Source organism: Crotalus tigris, unplaced genomic scaffold (assembly GCF_016545835.1).
Source record: "Crotalus tigris isolate CLP2741 ecotype Arizona unplaced genomic scaffold, ASM1654583v1 scf7180000018486.1709376, whole genome shotgun sequence".
NCBI lineage: Eukaryota > Metazoa > Chordata > Lepidosauria > Squamata > Viperidae > Crotalus > Crotalus tigris.
In genome coordinates, this window is record NW_024097034.1 from 268063 (window position 1) to 282684 (window position 14622).

Here is a 14622-nt window from a genome sequence, read left to right on the forward strand (position 1 = left end):
GTCTCTGAATAATGGAATTTCCATATATAATTGAGTGTCTTTTTTTACAGGAACAGACATTAAAAGGGAGCAAGGATGTTTTGGCTATTGCAGTGTTCCTAGTGATCTTGCTGAAAATATTATTCAAGGAGAATTGATATATCCTGAACTATGTATGCTGGAATTACATTTACTTTCTGTTGGCAGTCCAAGCCTAGATGTCCTCACTCATGTTTTCCACAGCTTCTTGAAAGTAGTCAGGTTGAAGGAAAAAAATACAACATTACTAATGCAACAGGTATATCCTTGTAGCTGGGTTCACACAACATACTAGGTACAGACACAGCTTGACAAAATTCATCTGTCTCAATCAAAGAAATCCCATTATGGTAGTCTGATTCAGAGTCTCTTAAAAACCATTAAGACCAACTTCACAAAAACTCATTAAAACTAGTAGTTGCCCAAAGAAAGATTGTAATGGCTTAATATTATGTCCTAGTTCACACATGCTACAATACAAATTTGGGGAATTTGTGTTTGAAATTCAGCATTGCTGCTATAACTTGCATCTATTTTCCGTAGACAAATTGACTATTGGCTTGACCAAGCAAAATGAGAAGGAAAACTTTTGGTGTGGTTTGGCAAGGCTCTGGCTTTATTCTCTACTTTGTTTGAATAAGCCAGCTGCCAAGTAAGTTGTGATTTTATGTTTTTATCCTTCATGACTTGGGACAGCCAAAACTGAATCAGGTCACGGTTGCTTTCATTTTCCTTGGCTTGTCCAAATCATTCCAAAATAGTAGAATTAAAAGTAAGAGTGGCCATCTCAACCATTAACAGAATCGATCTCTTTTGATCAATTTAATGGTATTATGCCAACCCAACCAATGAATTAAGTCTTGGTTCATTTGAGGACATAATTAAAAATATTAGAGCTGAAGAGCTTGATGCACAATACTTTAGAGACTGGCATTAGGTTGCTTATGCTGTAAGAGTTGATGCAGAACTTATTCTCTGCATTGATGGGAACAAGAAAAATGACCTTTCAGTAACCATATTTAAGTTGTAAAAAATTTCTGCCTTGGAACATCAGGCCATGGTTTTCACTGACTGACTTTCTATTTGCAAAAGACATTCACTTCACAGGGAGTTGAAATTTTAGTTGAGATTTTGTTTTCTGCTATATCTCCTGTTTTATCAGATTATGTGGATTTTTTGTTTATACATGATTTTAATTATGGGCTGTTGTGTTAAGTGGTGAAGATGGCTGGAATAGAAGATGATCGATATATTGCTTTTATATTAATATTTCTGTATGTTCATGAATTGCTTGGAGAGGAGGGGCAAGAGACGTATTCCTACAAAGCGTAGAAAAAAGAGAAATCAATTGACAATTTGAGAAACTTTCAGCCTTTCAACCAGAGGAAACCTTCAAGGAATCCTTATCCTAATATTCCCATATATCTTGCAATTGTCATCTTCTGGTTTAGGAGAATTATTAGTGAATATGTTTCTATGACAAGGAAGAGATGTGCTAATTAAAGCATTCCAGGAATGTTTTGTTTCTGGAAGTGAGTCTTCTGGAACACTTAAGTAATTCATTGTGTTCTAAATGTGTTCATAATGTTACAACCATTGGGTTCCGGATCACAGATAACTCTTTTTGATAGAGGGTTCGTTTCCAAAATAGAGAAACCATCTCATCTGAAATCAGACTGTTCCAGAAGTGAAATATTCCATCAAACAGTGGAATGTCATTCAACTACCAGGTTAATATTCGGTTTCAAATTCCTCCTCTTGCTAACTAGAAATGATTGCTATTCCTAGTTTAAATGTCACACCTGGCCTTAGATAGGACTTAAAGCACATTTAAAGGACTTTGTTGGATAAGGAGCCAGATGACAGTGTGCATTCTCCTATTGTTCATTTGGATGGCTTTAGTATATTGGGTAAACGAAGTCATTGCATATTTATGGAGATTCTCAGTCATGTTGGTCATGGTTTTCCAAAGGTGCTTTTTCAAAACATCTTCAAGAAAAAACAAAGTCCAGTTGCCTTTTGAAAAAGCTCCTTTAGGAGGTCACTGTATTCTGATATCAGCAGTCATTAAACCAATGTCCAAGCTTATCTCATGTCTATTCATATATCCGTCAACCTTACATTAAATAGAGACACTGACATTCTTAATAGGCATGGAAACAAAAGATTGGGAATAAATGTGGGAATAACGGATGAGACCATTTTGGTATGAAAGCACTGTGTTGATGGATAATTTAGAATTTAGAGAAGAGGTTGAACAAGAGCAAATTATTTCACATGTTTATATTTTTTTCCCCGGTTCTTTTATAGGGAGCTGTAAAGAGCCTTTTGGGAGGATTCCTCCATGTATTGACACAAACAGATTCCTGTTTTCATGGTGAGCTGTAAATAAAAATGGACATTTCCTTTTGATTTGCTTTAACATTGGCAGATACTATTATGATACAAATGAATAGATCTGCATTTTGAAATGCTAGATGTTCCTGCTCATATGTATTTTTACAGTACCGGTATATGCTTCTAATATGAGCACACTCTAGCAAAGCTAAGCAATTTATTGGTTTATGTGGGAGAACATTACAGTAATAAGGTAAATTCCTAATGAAATACTGAGATTTAAATGTGCTTTATCCTATTGGATTATATACAGCTTTTGTCTGTAAATGAGCATTTAACTTTATATTTCCCCCAGTGTAATGATTACATTGGGTGTGAAAGAAGTTATTACTCAATTCGTAAGCTACCTGTTCAAACACTCTCCGTTCTATTTCGTATTCTAATGAGTTTCAGAAGAGAACCAGTTTTAATCTTCAGTTTTAAGAAAGTTTTATAACTATGAGAGGGCAATCATCCCTCTTAAGTAATAGCCACTATTAGGTTAGATACCGAATCAATAAGATTCTGAATTGATTTTTTTTTTCTGGTTTGATGAATCTTTTCAGATAAATAGCTAGAAATTTAAAAACTCATTATAAGGACAATGAAATAAATAACATTAATTCAAGAAAATTGATTTTAGTATATATTGTCTTCATAATATATTATTTACTATATAATCACGTGACTTCAGTTGCCTGTCTTGATTGGGAAATTACATTTTGTATAGATTATTTTATTTTTTCTCTGGAAACTTGATTTTGCTTCCCTTCTTATTTTACCATAGTTTGTGTAGAGTATAGGTACGAAGGTAGGCTGGCTTTCCTCACAATGTTGTTTAAAATATTGTGTGTGGGGGGGGGGGAATCTGCTTATAATAAGTGATTGAGCTGTATCACAATCTATATCACATTTGAGGTGAAAACTAATATCACTTATATTATTCCACAAGCAAAAGATCCAGAATATAATATATAGTATTATTTGTAGCTATTGCAAGCTATTGCTTTGCCCTTGTTATTACTAATGTAACCCGAAGGATTTAAAATATACTTGCCCTTTCTTGTGCATATCATCAATAGTATGACACCATATTTGTTTACATTTTTACATTGCTATTAGGTGGGGAAAAAAACTTCTAGAGCAGGAAGTCTTTGTGCTGGTGCTTACACACCAGAAATTGTAGCAGTGAACAAACAGCAGATGGATACGAAGCAAGATACCTGTTCTAATCACAAATCTATGTAGTTTTTTTTTGTTTCAGTTATTTCCTCTGATGTGAGAAAAAAAATATCCAACAATGTAGGGATTGCTGCTAGGATAAATAATAAAAGTTCTAGAAACCATACTGAGTAGTTTATTAGATTAAATTTGTTGGATTGCATCCTATTTTTAACAGATTTAACAGAGTGTACTACAATACGAAATAATTTTAAAACCACGTTTCTGCTTTTCAGAATGTCAGAAAATATTAGTGGATCTGCTGGTTTCTCTGATGAGCTCAAGCACATCTTCAGAAGAGCTCACACTTCTTCTAAGGATCTTTTTAGAAAAAACACCTGCTATGGTAAGATTTTAATAGTAAAAGTGAAGTACTTTGAATTGCAGTTAATTATTGATTTAATATTTGTGTTTTATTACTGAGATTGTCAAATTAGCATGTTGTCCTGTAACTTGGGGGTCTCCAACCCCCCCAGGTCATAGCCCGGTGCCAGGTTGCTATCTGTTTGGAATCGGATCACGCAGTGGCGGGCGAGCACTAGGTGCATGCGCAGTTCCACTTGCACAAAAGCAGTATGCTTGCTTGCACAACTCCATTTATGCAAGCAGCACGCTTGCATGCTCAGCTCCATTGTGCGTGCCCCTCCTTGCACAAATGGAGCTGCACACGCACACCTGCCGCTCACACCAAACCACCCCCTTTCCTCCTCCCCCCATCAACTCACCAAGCCAGAATGGTTGGGGACCGCTGCTGTAACTGAAATATAATAACAGTTTGTATAGATTTGGGCAATATTTTTTGTTAGAAATTTAGGGAAAAGTAGCCAGGGAAATAATTTGATGGCTTGAAAATAGTGCTGTTTTAAGGTTATTGTTATAATTTATGTTTGTGGTTGTTTCTTCATCATAGAGGGGAAATAACATTCCTGGTTAAAAAATAGTTTCAACAATATAAATTTCAGAGATAAGATTATGCCCTAAAGAGCCCCATATGCTATATAAACCTATAGGTTGTCCATTGATGAAGGGATTTTTGGTGGTGATGAGAGTTTGGGTGGATGGGTAGATAGCAATGATGGGAAGATAGCACAAACCATCCATTCACTGGACAGCAAACTGATGAGCTCACTTCTTACCATAATTTCTAGATTTCCAGGATATCCTCTGTTAATCCTGTCCTGCTTTTCTAGTGGGCAGGACAGTCCATATGACAATATCCATCTATTATATGACAATATTCATCTATTGCAGTGGTTCTCAATCTTTTCTTCACCACTGACTCCCTTTAAATACCTTTTGTGGCCACAGGCCATAGCCATGCACCACCAAGACATAACTCAAGATTTAAATCATAACATTTCTTCAAGCGTTCATGGACCCCCTGTGACAACACCACGGCCTCCCACAGGTCCGTGGACCAAAGGTTGAGATCCACTGATCTTTTGTTTCCTTTTTTTTCAGAATGCTTCTATATTCTGTCTGAAGTTTAGAAGGTCTGCTAGAAATCCATTATGTTTAAGGGTGGTGCTTAATTTTGGGTAGAGCAGTCCGTACAGCATTTATATAGCCATATTAATCTGACATTTATTTTCTCAGAATGCCTCTGTATTCTATCTGATCCTCAGAAGCTCTGCTAGAAGTAGATTACGCCTGAGGATGATGCTTAATTTTGTAGTATGCATCTATTAATTTAATTTGTTTTAAAAAACCTTTTAGAAAGTGAGCAGGAGCTATCAGCAGGCACATTGACACTCATAAATCTTACAATAGGGAGCCAAATTATGTGGTATAATGACCATTTGTTAATTATTTTGTTCATTTTTTTAGGGCATCCTCCTGAAAGGAATCCTAAAGATTTTGGAGGCAAATACAAGGATGAGGCCTTTACAACATATCGTATTTCCTTTGCACCAAATTCCAAGTTTAGGAAGCAGCCCTTGCCAAAAATCAGCCCCTACACTCGGCAGCAAAACTGTAGCATTACTAAGGCGAGCAAAATTAGTCCAGTCAAAGAAAGAACCAGAGGTTGAGAGTTTGCCACACCATCTTCTCTCTCCATGGCATGTGGCTCCAATCCATTTACCTCTGGTGGGACAAAATTGCTGGCCGCATATGTCTGAAGGATTCAGTATCTCGTTGTGGTTTAGCGCTGAATGTGTTCACAGAGCAGGCAGTTCCTTGGAGAAAGGCAAAAGAATGAAAAGGAGGAGCAAGTCGCTAATTTCACATGATAATAGTTTTGACGAAGCAGGTAAGTCACATATGTAACGCTGTGGCAATTACATATTTATATGACTGTTCCTCTAAGTCAGGGGTGTCAAACTGCCAGCCCACGGGCCAAACGCGTCATCTGGAAGCCACGCCCACCCCATTGCCAGCAATGGCAAAACAGTCCTGATACGTCTTGTGACATCACGTGACGTCGGGAATTTGACATGTCTGCTCTAAGTGATGAAGAGAATTAAATGTTAAAACAACTGCAAACTGCAAAAAACACAACATGTACTAAAAGAAATAGCATCCAAATATGAAAAAATTCAAAACAATGTCAAGTACCTATGCCTTCCATGCTTCCCGACTTCATCCTTGGGCTGACAGTAAAATCTTAAGCACCTTCTGGAAGGCCAGCAGGCTTGGTGTCAGTCCCTTCTCAGGTGGTGAGGTGTTTCAAAGGGCAGGTATCATACAAAAGGGCATACTTACTGGGTCCCACACAATGACAGGATTTGCTTAATTTTATATATTGCTTATTAATTTTGATGAGGGCTGGGATTAAATTCTGTTACTTAATATTAGCTTTGGGGAAGGCTTGTATTTTGGTGGGGTTGGTGCCGTTTTATCAGTTTTTTGATATATTTGCATTTAGTGCTATAAAGATTTAAATTATAGGTACAGAAAAAAATACTGCATTTTTGCTTGAAACATGTTAATCATAGTTTTAAATTAATACTTTTAATATTCTCATATTAGTGACATTTGATCTGCATGTTCTTTAAATTTGATATATTTTTTCTAAATCAATTTGGATTAACTGTTATGTGTTATAGAAGAAAGCAAACCTGGATTTGATTACCTCAATTTGGGAGACAAACTTCTTGAAGATGGCTGCCTTCATATATTTTCACTGGGCTCCAAAGCATTGATGATACAAGTCTGGGCTAATGTGAACTCAGGAGCTTTCACATTTCGGTACATTATCTTGTTTTAGAGATCAAAAAATGAATTTGAACAGATTATTTATGCCTTTTATCATCAGAGCCTTGCTATAACATCCAATAAAATGTTGCCATGTTCTGTACTTTATATACCCCAATTTTACCATATTTTATTGAGTTCAGAGAATGAGTCAAGCACAATGAGTAAAATAATGTTTCTGTTTAATCAATTTAACTGGTAGCATTTATGTTTTACTAACCCTAGAAACCAACTGGATGGGAATAGTGTTTTTGTAACATGAAAAAGTGGCATATACAATAGAGTTGCAGCTTCTAGAAAAATAAGTTGGTACATTGTTAAAGTGTAATTCAGATTCCTGTGTTATGTCTTGGATCAATAAAGCGTATGATAGGGCAATATAAGCAAAGTAGTGTTGGGAAAGGGATTCAATCAATCAGTCAATCAATCAGAATAGAGCTGGAAGGGACCTTGGACATCTTCTAGTCCAACCCCCAGTTCAAGCAGGAGGTGGTTGTCCAGTCTTTTCTTAAAAACCTCCAGTGATGAAATGTCTACAACTTCTGAAGGCAAGCTGTTCCATTGATTAATTGTGCTTACTGTTAGGAAGTACTGTTCTAGCTGTCAGGAAATTTCTCCTTAGTTCTAGGTTGCTTCTCTCCTTGATTAGTTTCCATCCATTGTTTCTTGTCTTGCCTTCCGGTGCTTTGGAAAATAAGTTGACCTCCTCTTCTTTGTGGCAGCCCCTCAAATACTGGAATACTGCTATCATGTCACCCCTAGTCCTTCTTTTCTCTAATCTGGCCATATCCAATTGAATTTTAATATATATTTTGAAATATATTTTGATAACTTTTTCCTCTCTTTTTATTTTCATAGTATGTGTATGGATCCAAATGATGAAATGAAAGCTGGATTATTAGCACAAGCTGAAACACCAGAGAATACCTTCCTTGTAGGCAAATGGCAGCATTTGGCACTAACGTACCTCGAACAGCCAGAAAACAAGAAAAATATCCATGGAACTCTCTCTCTGTGGATTTGTGGTCAGAGGTATGCTTTTCCAAGATTATAAATAATATATATATATATAAAACTAAGGAGGTCTTTGGAAGCTTTGTCTATTCTTTTAAGTTCTGAGTAAAAAACAACATTTTCTTTGAAAGGGTTTTGCTTTCATCCAAGAAACTTCTTCAGCTCTCCAAAGAACTGAAGAAGCTTCTTTGATGAGAAGCAAAATATTTTCAAAGAAAAAACCAAAAAAGTCTAGTTGCCTTTTGAACAAAGCACTTCTGGGACAACTGTGATCTGGATGATTAAGAACCTCCATAGACAACTTTTCAGATGGTTTATAATTCTACAGGTCTTCAGTAAAGGTCTGTTGATTGCATCTAGGCAGTGGAATATATTCCTCTCATAAGGAGGTATTGGTCATCTCTATCAACCATGGGCCTGATTTAACTAACAGGCAAGAGATGTCCTCACCTTTCCACATTCCACATTTTCAAGAGTCATAAGCTGATGAGATTTAAAAAAGTACTTGGCAAGTGGTTGTTGTCGTCATACTTTTGTGACCTGCTGTAATTCTGACAGCTCCAGTGCAACTTGTTTGAAGCATGCCATTGCATGTTGTATTTTCTGTTCTCTGATTTCTTGGTAAAGGAAAACTATACAATATACAGTTGCCTATTCTGTATAGAAGTAGTAGACCCAGCTATACAGTAGACAATTGCCTCTACAATTGCCTATTCTATATAGAAGCAATGGATCCAGCTATACAGTATACAATTGCCTATACAATTGCTTAATTTGTATAGAAGCAGTTGACTCAGAGAAGTAACCTACTTTCACTGTTACAGAGTAGGTGTTTAGATTCTGAGTACAGATTTACTTCACACAAAGTCTGATCTATGCAGATACACCGGCACTTTGAACAATATTCCATCTGTTTCCCTGGTAAATCAAGGTGGTGATTTGGCTCCAGGAAAAGGGAGAGATTCTTAAGAGAATTGTGGGCATTGACATTGACAGGTAGTCTTCATTTAGTGACTGCCTTTTGCGATGATGATGATGATGATGATGAAAAAGTAACTTTCAGTCACATGTCATGTCACCATTACAGTCAATTACTACTTGTTGTCCTGTGCCTGATCTGTTCATCAACTCCACTCAGAATGGAGAAATTGCCTAAAGAAGCAATCTCTTCCTGAGCTGCTTTTCTTGCAGTACATCCCTAAAAAGTGGAGATTGCAAATTAACAAGCTCAGTGCTATGACTTTAATTAGTTAATTAGAGCTGCAGCTTGTGCCTAAAATTGACCATATCTTGAACATACCAGGCAGACACAGATACATTCCTTTCAGTGTGTATTCCCCATTGTCTGCTTGCTTACTTTCTTGTAATTCCTTCCTCTCTAATGAATGTAAACACAAATATCAATTATTTTTCTTGCTAATTATCCTAACACTCCAGTTCCAAAGATTGGTGGAGTGGAGGAAAAGGGCTGTATGATTTGCCCTTTTACCCAGCTTCCTCTTGAATTGAGTTCCCCTGCCTTTTGGGTTCACTGTTTGGGATCATATCCTTATAATGCTGTAAAGCAAAAGAAAACAGAAGTAAAATTGTAAGCACAAACCAAGTCAAAGTGGTTTTTCATTTAGCAATTGCTTTGCTTAATGTTGAAGAATGTTGAATTGCTACCAGATATCTACTGCTACATGTGGGCCACTTCGATAGAAGCAGAAAAGCAAAATTTACTGGTGCAGGGTTACGTAGTCACAATCCTCTAGGGCAGAACAGAAGGGAATAGATCAGTGGTTATAGCCCGCACCGATAGAACGCTTCTGATATATTCTCGCACCCCTTACAAAAGTTCAAAATGCTTTATGCATATACACTATAATTTTGAAACTTCTAAACCCAAGTTTTCGCACCCCCTGGAATATCTTCTCACACCCCCAGGGGGTGTGAGCACCCCCGGTTGGGAACCCTTGGAATAGATGAAGATTGTTAGAAAGCACTTCAAATTTTCTTAAATCTTTTTTTTGCCACTTCTGTTAATGGATGATTGAGAATAAATAACATAACACTCTTATTATCTTTCTTCTCGGTAAAATGTATTTATTTATTTATTTATTTATTTTAGAAAACCTGACATTTGTTTAGATTATACACTTCCAAGAAAAATGAGTTTGTCATCCGATTGTAATAAGACCTTCTGTATGACAGGCCATTATACATCATCCCAAGATGATTTTTTGCAGTTGACTGGGAAATGGAGCCTAGGAAATTTGCTTCTCTTCAATGGTAAGTTCAAATTTTTGCTCTTTAGAAACAGCTTCTTAGCTTGTCTTGAATGTGTGCCTTATATTGGAATTGTTTTTAAGGCTTATTTACAGGACTTATATCTTGCCTTATTATAAAATTTTAGAGTGCATAAAATCAGGCAAGCCATTAAAAGAAAGAATACAGAGAAGAGCAACAAAGATGATTAGGGGACTGGAGGCTAAAACATGTAAAGAACGGTTGCTGGAATTGGGTGTGTCTAGTTTAATGAAAAGAAGGACTAGGGGTGACATAATAGCAATCCTCCAATATCTCAGGGGCTGCCACAAAGAAGAGGGAGTCAACCTATTCTCCAAAGCACCTGAACGCAGGACAAGGAGCAACGGATGGAAAATAATCAAGGAGAGAAGCAACCTAGAACTAAGGAGAAATTTCCTGACAGTTAGAACAATTAATCAGTGTAACAACCTGTCTCCAGAAGTTGTGAATGCTCCAACACTGGAAGTTTTTAAGAAGAGACTGGACAGCCATTTGTCTGAAATGGTATAGGGCCATGGTGGCGAACCTATGGCACGCGTGTCACAGGTGGCACGCAGAGCTGTCTCTGTGGGTATGTGCGCCGTCGCCCCAGTCCTAGGCCTTCAGCTGGGTTTTATAAAACCTTTTCACTTTAGGCCTCTGCTGCCGTGTGCAAAAAAAAAAAAAAAGGTTCAATCAATCAATTTCAACTTCTCGTGGGAAAAAAAAGATCTCGCAGAGTTGGAATTGATTGATTGAACTTTTTAATCCCACCCAGTCTACTGTTACCACTGCAGCCACGTCCACCCAATGGGCCACGCCCACCCTATGGGCCATGCCCACCTGGCATCTGACGATGCATAAGTGGGTTTTGGGTTGCAGTTTGGGCACTCGGTCTCTAAAAGGTTCGCCATCACTGATATAGGGTTTCCTGCCTGAGCAGGGGGTTGGACTAGAAGACCTCCAAGGTCCCTCCCAGCTCTGTTATTTTGTTCTGTTATTCTTAAATGTACCTGAAAACTAGGAACTTGATTTTATCAAATGGTCATAATAAAGATACTAAGAGTTATAAAATATATAGACAGTTAATTTTAGCCATGTTTTTAAGAAGTAGCCATTTATAGCAGCAAACTTTAAGAAATAAATTTATAGCTACTCATTTATAGCTCTGTTTTCTTTGGCAAGACAACAGGGCTCCCTTGACTGTTCTGGCTTCTCAGTCCCTTGTCCAAGAATGTTCAAGCTTCTGAACCCCATTCCCTTTCCTTAGACATTTTTAAATATATCACCCATGGAAGCATCCTGCACCACTTGATGGGAAGAAACAGCAGGCATAGTTTTTCATGTTCTGATTTTTTGCATCACCTGGAGCAACAATTGTGCTAAGAGGTGCTAAGCAGCATTTCATAGCAGTAAAGGACTGTGGAGTTCCCAATACTTGTGAACATGTTGGGAGAAGTCTTCTGAGGATCTGAATGACGATACCATCCATGCACAGTCAGTTTAACACTTTCTTATATTCCAGGGGACCTGTTTGGAATTAATATTTAAGATAGGTATTACAATGAATAGGAATCAACGAGTGAAAGTTTAACTCAAATCGAAGTGGATAGAAATATTTATAAGAAAAGTATAAAGGCATCTTTGCAATATGGAATAACACCCCCTATTAAGACTCAGGTTTTTGGTGTGAGAAAACACTTTCGCATATTCAGGTCTTCTGAAATGTTTTTATCCAGCTCTGGCTATGTCAGCAACTGCACTTTACTTCTAGAGAAAGGAAATCTAGCATTGTAATATAGCTCTTTGAAAAGCACTTGGAAACTTCCCAAAAGGTACAAGGCAGAACTCTGCTTGTAAGAAAATATTTGAAGGGCTGCTTCTCACATCAATCTGAAAAAGCACTAAGAACAGCTCTCCTCCATGTCTCAGTGTCAGGTATAAGATTTATTACAACAGGCAAAATAACTACATTATTTGCTTAGGCTATGAATTTTTTTAAATGGGAAAGTCATTCTTTCTGTTCTGTGAAGATTTTCTATTACCTTATTAAAACTTTTCAGCATTTAGCCTCATGAGAGCTTAACATATTTATGTCCCTGGATATGCTGGTCAAGAATTAGCTGCAGTTCATTTAGTTTTTTTTTTTAAAAAAATCTTATATATTTCAATGAACCACCTCAAAAGCTTTTCTCCATTCTTGAAATAGAAAAATAACAGGATATGAGTTTTCCTAAGAAAAGAAAGTGCTGCTTGCTTGAAAATGGTTGACAAACAGTAATACCAAAGAAAATAATCAAGGAAAGCTTCAGCGTGAGGTCATGAGTTTCTCCCAGAGTCACCATGGCATTAGAGAGTAAATGTAATGTTTTTTGTTCTTACAATTTTACTGTAGGGAGTTTTGCAGGCATTTGAGAGCTACTTCTATTCAATGTTTAATTTCTCATTATCTTCCTTCAAGGAAGCTTGAACTTGTACTTTTGCAACGTTGATAAAAACTTCAATTATAATTCAGGCTTGTGTTCATATTATATTATGCATTACACTTATTCAGCTGGAATAATATAAGAAGCAATGTAATTATTAGCCTGTAATAGATGGATTTCAACCCCTGTACGTCTTATGAATACATTTATTTTGAACACTGCATGCCTTGGAGTGTGCTGTGGCTAAGCCACTTGATTTTCTTAAATGCATCTTATATTGCCCATGTATAAGCAACTTGTATTGAAACACAATGTGTGATGTGTTTGTCTTTCTGTAGGTGCAACAATTGGTCCCAAAGAAGCATTTTATCTCTATGCTGGTGGGCCAGATTTCACTTCTGTAATGCCATGTAAATATGGCAAGTCAATACCTAATTACTCCAAATATATAGACAAAGAGATTCTACAGTGTGAACAAATCAAAGAACTTCTGTTGAGCAAAAAAGAAGTAGACACTGGACCTTTAATTGTAAGTTTGTAATTCTGGTACTTGTTATCTTCTATGTGGCAATTTAGGTTAAGGCATCACCACAAAAGATCCATCATGAGAAATGAAGTTGAATCAAATGGAATATGTATTTATGAAACAGCAGATATATTTTATTACCTGATTTGGATTAGTTTATTTTTGCTTGATTTCAGACAACCTGAATAACAATAATTAGGGTTGGACTCCAATTCAGAACATGTGTCAGAGTGAAATTTTAAATAGTGTAGAGAAAAAAACTCCTTCAAAGTGTCTTAAGTGTCATCAAGCTATCTGGGTGTGAGAAGGACTATATTTCAGAAGCAGTCCTGATTTCCCATCTTGGACATTACCTAATCTGGTCCTAGATATGAAGATCAACAATTTGTATAAATGAAAAAGAGTGATAGAATGAAATATATTGCATATATTTTTCTAACAACTTAATCCTATTAATTTTCCACGGGTTCTCCCTTTCTTAAATGTTGTTTATTATATTTCAGGAAAACCTTGCTACAGTATACACCACTTGCTGCCCTGGTTACTACACAATCTATGAACCAGTAATCAGACTTAAAGGTCAAATGAAAACCATTCCTTCTCAACGACCTTTCAGTTCAAAAGAAGTACAAAGCAATTTGTCAGATCCTCATTATCTAAAAATGCTGCAGCCTGCTGAATACAAAGGTCTCCAAGGCATACTTCATGAGATTGGTGGAATTGGGTCATTTGTCTTCCTTTTTGCCCGAGTAAGATGTTAAAAACATTACCTAGTATATTTATGGTAGGCCTTCAGGGTTTCTGCTGCTGTTGTTGTAACTAGAGTATGGGAATCAGTATAAAAAGAGTATTCCATAGGAATAGATGACTTCCAAAAATTACGCTTAACATTGCTCTTTTGTCATAAGGTAAAAGTGACATTGAATCCTCACATTTTTTGGATTTATCCTGCTGTGATCTATCATGATAATGGGTGTGACACCACTGCAGCGAATAAGGAAGAGGAATAACCAATTCATCAGAGCATTAATTTAAACAAAAAAACCCAAGCGATCCATTAAAAAAATAAATAAAGCAATATTATGTATGTGTTAGATTTATATCCCACCTTCCTTGCAAGAATTGCTGTGGTATACATAGTGCTTCCTCCTCTCTTTTCCCCTTTAAAAGCAGACATTGGACTCGGGCTATGAGGCCGAGACAACCCAAAATAATCTTCTGAGTTTAAAGTACTGAGGGTGGACTTGAAATTGGGTCTCTCTTTTCCTAGACATGTTGGTCAGTGACCATAATAAAGTTAATATTAGGAGTATCTGTTTTAAAATCTTTATAATTTATTTGGAGCTCTTGGGATTCTCTGAACTGCTCTGTAAATGGTGGCTATTTAATGAGGCTATTTATGTTAAATGCCCCATTTCAAGAGTGCATTGTATAGGTTTGATTACAAAACAATCCATCATGAAGTTACTCATGCATCACTTGTTTTGACAAAATGAATGTTTGCAAGTAAAATATCTACCATAAATTTTTAGTCAATAAAATTAGCTGCAACTTGTACGTCAAAAACACTTTATTTCT

The 14622-nt window shown here is 36.6% G+C and overlaps 1 protein-coding gene across 3 annotated transcripts in view; it reads left to right on the plus strand.

The window, feature by feature from the left end:
* LYST (lysosomal trafficking regulator) overlaps positions 1-14622 on the plus strand; it is a 97007-nt gene that overhangs the window by 23946 nt on the left and 58439 nt on the right. For all 3 annotated transcript variants that reach the window (XM_039352982.1, XM_039352983.1, XM_039352984.1), the window contains 9 exons: positions 51-277; positions 2329-2395; positions 3852-3961; positions 5443-5866; positions 6663-6804; positions 7669-7842; positions 9935-10095; positions 12857-13047; positions 13548-13793. In XM_039352982.1, coding sequence (XP_039208916.1) covers positions 51-277; positions 2329-2395; positions 3852-3961; positions 5443-5866; positions 6663-6804; positions 7669-7842; positions 9935-10095; positions 12857-13047; positions 13548-13793 — 1742 coding nt within the window. The remainder of the gene's footprint in view (positions 1-50; positions 278-2328; positions 2396-3851; positions 3962-5442; positions 5867-6662; positions 6805-7668; positions 7843-9934; positions 10096-12856; positions 13048-13547; positions 13794-14622) is intronic.